At 33.1% G+C, this 14,462-nt stretch overlaps 1 protein-coding gene across 1 annotated transcript in view; it reads left to right on the top strand.

The window, feature by feature from the left end:
* The window catches only part of TBC1D32 (TBC1 domain family member 32), a 174,437-nt gene that overhangs the window by 127,794 nt on the left and 32,181 nt on the right, over positions 1 to 14,462 (top strand). The window contains exons 28-29 of the mRNA XM_011358802.2: positions 5,766 to 5,849; positions 14,105 to 14,178. Of these exons, the coding sequence (XP_011357104.1) occupies positions 5,766 to 5,849; positions 14,105 to 14,178 (158 nt within the window). The remainder of the gene's footprint in view (positions 1 to 5,765; positions 5,850 to 14,104; positions 14,179 to 14,462) is intronic.

Consider the following 14,462-nt stretch of genomic DNA (forward strand, 5'->3'; position numbering starts at 1 on the left):
AAATTCTTTCTTCTTATGACCTTATTTTGATCTGCATGTGTCTCCCCTTCAACAAAACCATACCCCAGATCTTTTTTCTAAGATAGAAATAGCTAGGACATGTTTGCCGAACCACTAATTAATTTCTCTCATTTTCATGTGTTCACTTCATTCAGCACTGGGAGAGAACATAGACACTCTACTCCATTAGGTTGAATTTCAGATGTGTTCATGGGCTACTTTTTTTAATTCATTAAAATGCAGATAGTTCTACAGTTCTGCGTTTTTGTTTTTGTTTTTGTTTTTTCCTTGCTATCAGAAAGATCTCTGTAGGTCTGACTGACTTTTAGTTTCTCCTGAATCTATTAACCTGGGCTCTTGATGTCTGTCCATTCTAAACAGTAGATTCCATAATTAATTGCATGTTTAATATTTCCTAACTTTTTTATATCTGTCTTTCTATACTCATCTCTCTGTAAAAAGAAACCACTATATTTATTACTTTGTCTTCTAACCAGTATTTCTCAGTCTTTTATTTGAGACCTGATAAATGTATAATTTAAAATATATTCTAAGTATACCCTTCCTATTTTTGTTAACTAATATTGATAATATAGTTTATAACCAGAATTCTGATGTAGGATTCATATAATTTGTGTTGGTCACCAGATAGCATGTACATGTCTGATAGACAATATTGGAAACTAGGGTATACTTTTTAACTTTAATACATTTTGAGTAATAATATCCTTCAGATACTCAAATTATCACAATTTGGACCCTAAGAAGAGTATTTTTCTTTAAGCTGGCCTCTATGACCTTTTAAACTTTTTTTAAATATATATTTACCTGTGAAAGAATCCTGTAATTTCATTACAATGAAATTATCCAGACTAATTTTGCTCTTAAACACAGAGTCTAAGAGATTCTGGTTTCTTTCAGTGGAGAATACTGTTAGGGGAAAAATTTGAGTTCTAACAAAGCACATTATGTTGTTCCTTAGAATTAAGACAACAGAATGACGTGAACCAAGAGCATTCTTAAAAAAAAAAGTGTATTTTGTTATTTCTAATTTACTTTTGGCTATATTTATGTTTCCTTTTATTTTGCTCTGAGTGTTTAATCCAGTTTTCTCTTTTGACCTGCCATTTGTTTAAATTTCAATGCTATTCCCAAATTTTAGATTTTATCTGAATGTGAAATACCATGGAGAATATCAAATAAGGTATAGTTTTCCTCTTGCATTCTCTTTTTCTTATTGTTATAACTAGCATGTACCCAGTCATTGAAAGGAACAATTTAGTTCTCTTTGACTTCTCCCTTTTATCTTCTGATTCCCATCCTCCAGGTTACCCGTGCTTACAGAGATTATTCCTAAATATGTCTTATATCTGTTCTTTCTCAGCCATATCTTCCACTACTACTTTAAGTATTAACTACTCAGCAACTGGACTATTATTGTCTAATACTTGATCATTTTAGGAAAATCAGAAATTATAAGTAAAGCAAAATGAAGAAACTGAAATTAATGTATAATTTTATCCTTTAGAAATTATCACGGTTTTTATTTTTAGCCCAAAAGAGTTAAGACCTACTATACTATTTTCTTTTATCTTTTCACTCACTGCAATATTGTGTAGATTTTTCCTCATCAGTAAACATACTTCTACAATGTAATTTTAAAGTCTATTTATTTGATCCTGTATATTCGATTCTTTATAATGTTTCTCTTATCTCAGTTGACTCCCTGGAACCCTAGCCAGTGATGATAATCACATTTCATATCAAATATATAGTAAGGAAACCAAAACCTTTAGTAATATAAATTATCTGATAATATCAAAGCACTAATAAATCACTTAAAAAACAGGAGTCATATAGCCAAAGTGTAGATTGTTTGTTATAAGCACACACAAAGACATTAAGACTCATGAAAGAAAATATAAGAGGGGCTATGATGATGAAAACAAAAGCCTGAGTTCTGAAAGAAGGATCCCTAGAGGCTGGTGGTAAACAGGCAGAAGCAGATTCCTTTGTTCTCCCATTCACTTTACTCTTGTGATTGCTATCATATACCATTATTGGTCTATCCTCAGCAACATTCTCCGAGTGACACCTGCCCATCATGTGAATCTGTTACTAAAAGTACTTTTTTCATAGCTCTTCTTCTTGGCATAGCAGCCAGGGGAAAGAGGAATTCAACACAATTCCTGATAATTCTGCCGCCTTCTAAATTCTTCTTCTTTGCTTCAGCAATTTCAGTATACCCAGATAATACTCTTACGGTTGCTGCATTTCAATGGACACTAAATTGGCCCATCTTCTGTCTATTTGTGGCTGTAAAGCAAATGTACTTGACATAATCAGATAATTCTCCAAAACTCAATACCAGTTACATGGTAAATAATATAAGATTGTTTCAAAGAGGTTAAGAATTAAAAAAAGGAGAATTTTGTGAGTGGCAGTCTATTTTATGTGATGAAACTTACGTTCAGCTTTTAACGAGCCTAAATAATTATCATGAAAAAAGTACATGGTGATTTCTACTCTTGAAAGATGGAATAGATGTTCTTTCTCTTATCCCTCCTACTATGCAAAGCTAAAATATCTGGACATCACATATTAAAACAAAAACATAGGATGTCTCTGGAAGATGGAGAGAAGAAGGGGCAGATTGGCTAGGAACCTTAGGACCCAAGGAACAACTGGGTTTTCTTTTTGTCTCATATAGCCTAGACCGAGTGATTAAGAATGCCAACAGATGAAGAAGAAATAGTGGGGCGGGGAGATAAAAGCTTTCTCTCTCTGCCAAGAGACCACGAAAAGGTTAGACTACCAAGACAGAAAACTTATAGAAGGTGACAGCTTTAATTCAGATAAACACCACAGAAAATTCTGCCAGGAAGACCTTGGGTACACCCTGGACATCCATCTTCACCTGGCAGTAATGAGGCATTCCTGCCTTCTCAGATGGTATCAGAGGAGACCTAGGTAGAGAGTTAGAACTTCCACAAACATCTACTGGTAACAAGGCCATAATCTCTCCTTTCTCTCCATACATGTATTTGTCTCACATATGAAACACATTTTAAAATAGTGTCAGCAAAGAAATAGTAAAGAAAACCCAATATGAAATTTTAAAACTGAAAAATACCATGACAATCAAAAGCTTAATGTATGGGTTCAACAATAAAATGGAGAGGACAGGGCAGAATCAGAGAACTTAAAGATATCAGCAGAGAGGAAATAGACTGAAAATTAACAGAGCCCCAGAGACCAATGGAACCATAACAAGAGATACAACATTTGTGTAATTGACATCCTAGACAGAGGTCAGGACAACAAATTTGAAGAAATGATGGTTGAAAACGTTTCAGTTTGGCAAAAGACCTAAACTGTGGATTCGATATTCCAAAGAGGATAAATCCAAAGACATCCACACCAAGATACAATATAATCAAACTTCTGAGAACTAAAGACAAACTAAAAAATCTTGAAAGGAGAGAAAGAGAAACAACACCTTACTTACAAGGGATATTCAATTCAAATGACAGAGGACTTCTCACCAGAAAAGACAGAGCACAGAGGAAGTGGCATGATATTATTCAAGTGCTAAAAGCAAAGAACTGCAAACTGAATTTTGTATGTATTGAAAATAGTCTTCAAGAGTAGTGAGAAAATCAAGACATTCTCAGATGAAGGATTATTCACCAACAAATTTACCCTAAAAGGAAGGGATAAAGGAACTTGTCTGCCTCTGTATTCTTTGCAACTTCCCGTGAATCTATAATCTTACGATATATATATATTTTTAAGTACAGAAGAAAGAATGACCACAGACTACTTTAGAACATGGAGAAAAATCAACCGTGCTTATAATATTTTATATGAAAATTAGGTATGGTTGGATGCTGTAATATTGTGAAGTGTTTAAAACCCATTAGTAGAGTTCTAACTTCATGGGGATAGAGAGAAGGGAAAACCATGATAAGTTATTGAATAAGCAAGTTTTCAAGGAACAGACATCCAATGGTTACATGATGGATGAATTGTTTGGGGGAAAAAAAATTAATTCTTAATGTAATTTTCTTGTGATCTGATGATAGGCTAGCAGTGATAAAAGATTTTAAAAAAAACTTTTATTAAATTTGTTAGGGTGGCATTAGATAATAAAATCAGATAGATTTCAAATGTACAGTCTAATACTATGTCATATGTATATTGCAATTGCATATCCACTATCCAAAGTTAAATTTCCTTCTGTCACCGTATACTTGATCACCTTTACCCTTACCTACTTCTTCCCTTTCTCTACCTTCCTCTAGTAACCACTAAACTGTTGTCTGTGTCCATGAGTCTCTGTTTGTTTGTCATATTTGTTTGTTGCTTTCAGTTTTATATCCCACATATAAGTGAAATCATATGGTTCTCAGCTTTTTCTGTCTGACTTATTTCGCTTGGCATGATTATTTCAAGATCCATCCATGTTGTCGCAAAAGGCGGAATTTCATCCTTTTTTTATGGCTGAGTAATATTCCATTGTATATATGTACCACATCTTCTTTATCCAATCTTCTAGTGAAGGACACTTCGGTTATTTCCATGTCTTGGTCACTATGAATAATGCTGCTGTGAACATAGGAGTACATATATCTTTACGGATGTTTTCAAATTTTGGGTATAGATACCCAGAAGAGAGATTGCCAGGTCATATGATAATTCTATTCTTAATTTTTTGAAGACTCTCCATACTGTTTTCCAGAATGATTGTACCAATTTACATTCCCACCATCAGTGTATAAGGGTGAATCCAAGAGTTTTACATGTTTACAAACATTGAGCTGTCCTAGTTTAGGAACCAGCTATTGTGGTGATGGCAGTTCCAAGGGAGAAAGGATTATCAATACCCAAGTATCCCTGAACAATCTGCCTTTAGTTTTTCCTCAGCAGAAAAACAATGTCCTCTTTTTTAGTACATAAATATTATTAATTTTGGTTTTATAGTCTATGTCATAGTCCCACCCCAGGGAATAAATATAATCCAAAAGAAAAGGCTCATAATTTAAAATCCTTTATGGTCTGCCATTTAATATCTACTTAAGACAAAATAATATTCTATAGTTTACTTTCTGGATAATAATATCCTGGAGTTAATTTGTTTTTAAAGTTAAGAAGTATTTCATGACATGAATTAATTGCCTTGAATTATGTATAATGGAATTTTCAGTGAATCGAAGAACTTTAGTGCCCTAAAAATTCTATGCTCTGCCTACTTATTCATCCATCCTTCTCAACCTCTGACTTACTTTTGATCAGTTGCCTTGAACAGATACCATCAATTGCAAAGTATGTACAACACATAGTGTATACTAGTTTTGAAAGGCACGTGAGCTATGCATTGATCTTGGTCTTGGAGTTTACATAATTTTTTCCAAATGTGTGAATAATTATGATAAGATATTATAGTCTAATTAGTGATAATTTTCTTTCTGTATTAAAATCATTTGGCAAATTCCGAAGTAATCCTTAGAGGATTTAAAGATAACAGATGATTCTTTTCCATTCTGTTTTACATTCATAGGTTCTTAGTGAAGCTATTAAAATTTAATTTATATCAGAAACATTGTTAGGAATATTAAAATGGTATGTGTTTTGAATTGGACCTCAATAAGAGTGTAACTCAAGAAGTTTGGATGACTTTAATCCACTAGTCTGTGATTTAGAGATGCATTGTCACGTATTATTCTTGACCTTTAATATTCTAATTATTCTCATGTTTATTACAGCTTTAGTAGAATTACTTGAAAAATTTGTGCTTCATCTCTCCGAAAGCCCTTCAGAATGCTACTTCCCCTCAGTGGAATATGCAGGTACATTTTAAACATTTTGAATTTTGAAAAGAATTTAATGTGCAAATAGATAATATTTTATTGAGGTGTGTAATTAGATTACAAATATGCACAAAGTTTCTTATCCTTAGAAATCTCTCACTTGGTACCATATATATTCAAGATATAATATCTTCTATGCAAATGTCTGGATTTTCTTGTAACTTTCTCTTTTTTGAGTTCTTTTTTTTCTCTCTACTCACTAAAAGTTGTTTATCCTTAAGATCTTCTAATGTCTTCCACACTTCTATTTTATCCACTATCCCCTCGTGATCTTCATCTGCTTATACTATTTTATGTACCCCATATATTGATGACTTCTGAATTTACATCTTCTACTCAGAGATCTATAAGTTTTAATTTCATATTTCCATCTGCTTAAAAAGTAAACATCACCCTGATGTGCTACAGAAACTCTCAAACTCTAAATGTCCAACAGAGACTTTACCTCATCATACCTTATTGATATCCATCCTCCTAACTACCTTATATATTTTGGTTGGTAGTACAATCATCTACTGTCCTTCTAAGCCAGAAGCAAAGAAACGATCCACTCAATAAGTCCACATTTTCCTCTCAATTCCCAAACCATGTTAATTCTGTGTTCTAAAGATATCTCAAATTTATGTATTTATATTGATTTCTACTCTCCTTTATGTTAGTTCAGGCCACCATTATTTCTTGCCAAGGGTATTTCAACAGCCTCTTCACCTGGGGTCTCTAATTAGAGTCTGATTTCTTTTCAAAGGTATGCTTTATGCTGCTTTCAGAGTGACCTTTGAAGAACAAATCTGGCCTACTCATTCCTCTACCCCTTAAAAGCTCATGATTGACCACTGCATAATATCTAAGCTTCTTACCGAAGTCCTTAAATTAGTTTTCCCCTTGCTTCTTCTCTAGTATCTTTCCTTTTTCTCCATATCTCATATTTCTTTTTCAAGAACACTAAACTATTAGCAGCATTGCCAAATTCCCCCCTTCCCCCATCGTGCAGACATTCATTTATTCATCAAATAGATATTGTCCTCTACTATGTAATATAACTTTTCTAAGCATTCAGACACAGCACTGAACAAAAACAAAAACAAAAAAATCTTGTCTTCATAGAATTTACCTGTGGTGGGAAGACAGACAATAAACAAGTAAAAGATTCAGTATTTCAAATGGTGTGTTGGTAAATAAGAAATGCGCAGACAGCAGCGGAGCTAGAGAGTGCCAGTTGGGGCTGAGGATTGCAATATTCAATAGTGGTCAGAGCAGCAGAAGTGAGAGCAAGATATATGGATATTTTCGGAGCGGGGGTGGGATTTCAGCAAGTGCAAAGATGGAGACTAGTTTAGCTGAAAAGAAAGAGGAAGAATTGTTGGTGTGGAAATCAAAGAGGAAAGAATTTTGAAAGTCATTGCAGAGTCTTGAAAATTCTCCGATTTACATTTTTAAAAGATTACTATGGCTGCAGTGTTGAGAAAAGACTGAAGGAGGACAAAGCTAAAGCAGGGAGACCAGTGAGGAAGCTATTGAAAAGATCCAAATGAAAAATGGTAATGGCTCTAATGAAGATGTCAGTGGAGATGTTGAGAAGTTTTTGGATTCTGAGTATATGCTGAAGACAGGGCCAATGGAACTGGGTAACAGATTGAATATAGATGTGAGAGAAAGGATTGAGTCAAAGTAGACTCTGTTACTGATCTGAGCCACTGGAAGGATGGAATTATCATACACTGAGGTAGAGAAGAATGGGAGAGAAATAGGTTTGAGAAAGGAGCTTTAGATGCTTGCTTTTATGTTATGTTTTAAATACTTGTTACACATTTAATTAAGCATGCTTTGTACATGCTGGATATTTGAATCTGGAATTTAGAGGAAAAGTGTGGGGTGGAAATACAAAGGAGTAAATCATCAGCTTAATATATAAAGCCAATTTGCATCTCTTTATGTCTTCCTCATGTTCTGACTTAATGCCTAATTTTTATGTGACATTAACTCCAATACTTATTATATGTATCCTCTCCACCTAGAATAACAGTTTCATTGTATATCAGACAAATAAAAGAAACAATTGATAAAAGAATGAAAGAAGGAGGCTTTATGTACTGTATCAGTCAGTTTATCTTATTTTAAATAGGCAATAGGGTAAATCATTTAAGATTTTTGAGCAGACCTTTTACTTTATTAATCTGTATTTTAGGGAGATTATTTTAGTAACTGTGTAAAAAATGAAGTAGAGTGCAGAACTGAAATTTGCCAAAGGTGAATATCCAGTACTTGGGGGTTGGTAAGCAAAGAGATGGTGAAGAAAGCAGAGGTAGCATAGACTCATGATAATAGATCATCAAGTAATATTGCATTTCTTCCTCATAAGGGGGACATGAGTTCTCTGCTAAAGGAACTACCATTCAAGTATGTGTTATTTATTCAAGTTAGACACTATATGTCATATTTCCATAAAAGTTTACACACACACACACACACACACACACACTTCCTGTCTAACCCAGCCTGTCTTTTTAGCCCTATAACCCACCACTGCCCAGACACATTCCATGCATTCATGTCACTGAACCTTTGCTACTCCTGTTCTTTTTGGTAAACTTTTCTCTCCCTCATGACACTCATGTTATAATGTCCAACTCAACTGAGAACAGCTAGAATGTCACCTTCCCTCTTACTCTTAAGCAGAAGTCTCTCATCTGTGCTCCTAATGCATTCGCTTTACTATTTTGATATTCATTATATTGTATATGACTAGTTTAAATTATTCCATTAAGTCTCAAACTCCTTTGTATCTTTAATATAGCATTTGATATCTTTTTATTGAATTAAATATGTATACTGTTATATTAGCATCTATATTTACACAAATATATATGTATAACAATTCTAAATATATTTACATATACATATATGAACATATACCTAATTATTTACACAAAGCAATATCTAATGTAGATTTGGAGATAAAAGAGAACATAAGAAAGCAAAAACAAAGAAATGAGAGGGAAATACAAGGCAGCGTTAAACAGAAATTAAGACAGGCAAAAGGAATTGACATCTGTTGAGCACTTCTTGTGAGTTAAAAGTGTACTGAGATACTTGATGTACATTATGTCATTTAACCCTGTAACTACTCTCTGAAATAGGCATATCATTACACTTAAAATCAAGAAAGTGAGGTAAAGAGGAAAGAAAACAGAAATCGTGAAGATAATTTTGAAGAAAATCATTTGTGAAGAAAATTATAACTTTATGAATGAACCTGAAAATGTATGTGAAAAATATACAGAGATTAGTGATCAAGTCTATGAATAAGAGAGAGAATCAGTAAGAAGTGGTAATCATGGAGATTTGCATGGCCATGATGGGTATCTCTCCAATCTGCAGCATAATAATCTCCAGTTTCTGCAACTCTCCTTGGTACATTGTTCTATTGGATTGTATTTTCTGCAGATAATCTAAAATTAACATTATGCTGTATCAAATACTCAACAACCTAATTGCTTAGTGTGCACATACTTTCTGTCCTCTGTTATACTTCTAAATGTGCTGAAGAAGATCTCACATGCTGTCTTTTTTCAATGTAGTATCTAGGCAGATAAACCCTAAATGTGAATATAAATTATTTAAAGGCTCCAGTTGAACACTATGCCTTGGAATTTTAGAGTACAGCCAAAGACAAAGTGGCTTCCTGTTGATTGTTCAATTTTTATTATTATGATACAGTAAGATTGTTGATAGTATTGTTTTCTTCCCATGGCTTTAGATGTCCTCATCCTTTATCATTTATTTTTTGGCTGATGAAACAATGGTTTATTTAAATAAGCAAAAAACGTGTTTTGTTATAAAAGATGTTTCAAAGCAAGTGCTGGATAGATAGTCAATGTTTTTTCATATATCTTGAAATGAGAAATTGATTGTCTTTTTAAAAATGACAGCTTGCTAAACCCTAAGGTAGCTGAAATTAGAATAACACAATCATCCATCTGTTGTTAGCTCCCGCAGGATTTCCATCCATTATAAAATTTGCAAATGTGGAAAAATCAAATTAGTTTGCCTATTTATCCCCTTGAAGAAAAAAGAAAGAACAGAGAAAGTTGTACACATTTGCAGGTTTTAAGTCCAGACAGGTATCTTCCCAAATCTTAATGGACTTTAACATTTTGTTGGCTCGATTCTCTAGAACAAGTTGGAGATTTTCTACTACTCCAGTAGCTTCTTTGAAATGATAAATTAAGTGGTCCTTTCAAGGTAGTAAATATTTTAATTTTATCCCTTTTCTCTATATTGTTAATCAAAAGATTGGGAAAAAAGATTAAAAAAATTGCATTGTTTCTCTTTTTTGACTATTAAACTATTTTTTAAACTTAATTTATATAAACACCTTTTATACTTTCTTTGAGTATTCAGCAAATATAATCTTTTTTGTCTTACATTTATGGAGCATGTTTGTGAGTATACTCTATAAGTGCAAGTAAGTATTTAATATGAATGACCCTCTCTTCAAGAAGAGGGAATAGCATATAAACCTAAGATGATGAATTAAGTAAATTGTGGCATAAATTAAGATAGAAAATAAAGAAATGAAGGAAAGCCAAGATTTTTCATCTTGGCTACTTCGTTTCAGGTAATATGTTAGTAATATGTTAAATATGCTATTTAAATTGCGTTATCATCAAATGAGCAGTTTTGTCATGAGTGCCACAGGCCATTTAGTGGAAAGAGTGATCATTGTTGACAAGTGCCATAAGGGAAGTTAAGAGGAGGAAGCGATTATGGAGCAGGAGGAATGGCGCTAGTATCTCCTGGGCTATTACAGATGAAAGAAATAGGAGAGAGGAAGACTCTTGCAGGCAAGGGTAATTGCATAATTAAAGACATAGAAAGAGAAATGCTTTTCCCGATAATGCTAACTATGCCAATTAAAAGCTGAGGCTTTTACAGAAGCTTGGTCTCAAGGAATTTAATCTGTGTCATTAAAAATTGAATAAGATGGATAGATACAAACATGTTAATAAAGAAGCAACAGAATCTGCAGACTGACTTTGAAGAAGGAAGAAGGTAGGAGAAAGTATACTGATTGGTTGAGTTCTTTGAGTGATTGAGAATTCTCTGACATTACAACAGATGCAACAGGACTTCAGGAGAGTAAACAGCCAAGCAGTAACTGCTTCTGCAAATATGGATTTATTCTCCAGTGGAGAAATTCTTTGCTTTTCTGAAAGCTTACTTTTTTTCCACATTGTTAGCCGGGCAGAATAGATTTAATTTCTTCTACCACTGCTCTATGTGCTAGCTTTGCAAACCAAAAATAGAACAGAATACATTATCAGAGTGAGTGATTTCAGTCAATATTGTAAATTTTTTCAACTCATTTTGTTCTGAGACTATTATATTTATAATTAAAATGATTAGTTATTTTACATAGTTGATTTAATATTAATGCTGAGATTGAATTAGGCATTATTAATAAGTAGGCTAAGTAGGATGCTACAAGTATCATTGTTGATTGACTTTTTCAACAACTTATTTTGTTATGCTTTTCATAATGACTTCAGAAGTAGAGAGTTACATCATTTGTTACTTGATTTAAATATACAGAAAATATTTTTAAGTCCATATCTGTTTCTATCTCCACCTTCTAGTTTGATATGTAAAGCACAATTTCTTTTGTTATTGTACAATAGATGTTTGTTCATTTATGCATTCATTTACTCATTCATTCACTCACTCTTAGTATTATTACAAGCACACAGATCTATATATTAATGAAGATAGATATTTCTCATGCTTAATTCAATTTTCTGTGTACTAGAATTCTAAGTATTATCTAAAAATCGATCTTGTCTTCATATCACATTATGATAGTTGATAGGACTTAGGTTTATACCATGGCTATAGGAATATAGGAATATATAAAGTCAGAATGTTTATCTTATTGAAACTATTTAAATTTTGTGAAATTGGCCAATGTCATCAATGCTATAGCACTAAAGTTTTATGTTATTTAAACTTGGGAAATTAAAATGTGATTAATCATAAAATATAGAATCACCAGGAACAGACTCAGGTATTGAAACAAAAAGAACTTCTGGTTACTCCCCAAGTGAATTTAACCTGGTTGTGTTGTAGTGAACATTGACAAAAGCTGCATTTAAATTATAGCTGAAAAAAAATGCTATTGATAAAGCTAAGAAATTAAAATTATGGTGATTGTATGAATGATGATAAATAGTTTTAAAAATTGACTATTTTGTGAGAGTGAGGATAATTTGCAATATATGTTTTTGATACCAAGTCATGAAACCTCAATCAACTTTTTTGTTTGTCTGTTTAAGCAGAAAATAAAGTAGAATCATTTGCCCATATAAATGGCATAAAGCTGTCTCTCCCCTCTCTCTCTCTCTCTCTCTCTCTCTCTCTCTCTCTCTCTCTCTTTGTATGTTGGATTTATTCCTCTTTACTGAAGATCTAGGGTACCTCATAGCCCCGTGATTAATAGAGGGATGGGAGAATTCTGTCTTTACTCCACTTTGAAAAATCTGGAGAAGACATTGAGCTGTCTTCCTTTCTTAACCTGTTGCTAGGAGAAGTGCAGAATTGGTATCTTTCTCTTCTATGGATAGAAGGTACATCTGTTAGCACAGTATGAGTTATACATAGCAAGGAATTCTAAGTTAAATACAGTATAGCTTAACTGCTGTAATTATAGGCAAATGTAACAATATTGCTAAGATCAAATCTAAATAATTAAAATGCCAAAGTACTGTATCAAGAAATTAACTGACACTTCTGTCTGTCTGTCGCCCACCCTCCCTCCTTCTATGCCCCCCCCCGCCCCGCCCCCTCTCTCTTTTACTTTAAGAAAATTACCACTCTAAGTAGCTGACCAACCAGTCTGGTTTGTCCGGGCCCGTGAGGGATTCCTGGACCATGAGACTTTTAGTGCTAAAACCATGAAAGTCCTAGCCAAACTAGAAGTAGGTTACCTTAACTCTAAGAGTGCTAAAAGATGAATTATTGCTGGTCCAACGAGTAGATGTTTGATAACAGTGATGTTTAATTTGTTCTTTCCTATCTCTGCAGATCTCAAGTCTACCCATATTTTAAGGTTCAGTTTAAATGCCACATCCTCCTAATCTATTCCTCTTCTGAATTCACATAACATTTTATCTGTACCATTTTTATTCTTCTTAGCACATTAAAACATCAGAGCTATCTGTATACAAATTTTATCTCTGACACTACATGGAAAGTTCTTTTCGTACATGATATATCATTTGTCTTTTATCCCCATAGCTTGTATATGGTGCACCACACTATCAGAAAGGTTTATTAAAAGGAATGAATCAGTCCATGAGTTAAGTAGATTATATCGATTGTATCAGATGCACTAGAGTGTAATGAGAGAGAAAGAAAACTTGTGATATGGGATTCAGAAAACCTAGTTTTTGGTCCTCTCTACCACCAGATAACTATGTGATTTTGGAAAATTCCTTTAGTGTGTGTGTGTGTGTGTGTGCACGCGCTACCATTTCTTCAGCCTAATATTAAGAGTTTCAACTAGACCTTTAGTGCTACCTAGTGATGTTTTTGAATGCTCATTGTTAGCTTAGTCGTGTACTTTTCTCAAAGACTAATGCAGACTTTCAGCCTCTCTTGTAGTCTTCTGCACCTTTACAGCCCCTTCTCAACTTTCAGTAGATGGTCACAATTCCTACTTCACAGATCACAATTCCTGCTTTACAGAGAAAATCCACCTGCAGGAAGAAACTTATTCACTTTACTCTCATAAATTTTTGTACATTATAAGTAGAGTACTAATTATTCCTTTTTGACACTCATGTTTAAATCTTAAGAAGTAAACAGCCATACTTATATATATTTGTAATTCAAAATCTTATATACATGCTTAATGAAAGTGCAATATTCTAGACTGTTTGGGGGTTAACAGCTTTTGTGTTCTGAGAACCAAGTAAAAATAGATTACTTTAAAACTATGATTAGTCATTTTGTATTTAATAGTCCTTTAAATACTTTTTGTAGAAGAAAAGTTATCTGTAGAGTTTCCTGTTAGCCCTTTTGAAAATATAACTGACAGCTCTTAAAAGAACAAATTCATCAGTGTTCTCAAAATTCACATTAAAAATGTAAAAATATTGCTTTCATCAATTTTCAATTAAAATGTGATTATTATGCAGACTTTTATACATTTTTATAACCTAGTTTTCTATTGTTTTTAGCTACTGATGCAAATGTGAAGAATGAAAATCTTTCATCTGTGCAGCAGCTTGGCATTAAAATGACTGTCAGGTATACCTGATATGTGCTTAATAGTGTTTAACAACACACTATTTTGTATATTTTAAATGCAGAGTTATCATTTAGAAAATACTAGCTTTATTTTGAGGATATTGACACATGATTAAATTATCTCTGCAAGTAAATCAGTTGTGGTACATTTTTATTTCAGAGTTTAATTCCAGTATATTTAAGCCTCTACGACTATCAGGTTTTTTCCAAAAATAACATCATAAAAATCAGCACATTGGTATCACAATCATGCCATTTTCTAAAATATGATTAAATTATCAAGATGTT

Source organism: Pteropus vampyrus, unplaced genomic scaffold (assembly GCF_000151845.1).
Source record: "Pteropus vampyrus isolate Shadow unplaced genomic scaffold, Pvam_2.0 Scaffold43, whole genome shotgun sequence".
NCBI lineage: Eukaryota > Metazoa > Chordata > Mammalia > Chiroptera > Pteropodidae > Pteropus > Pteropus vampyrus.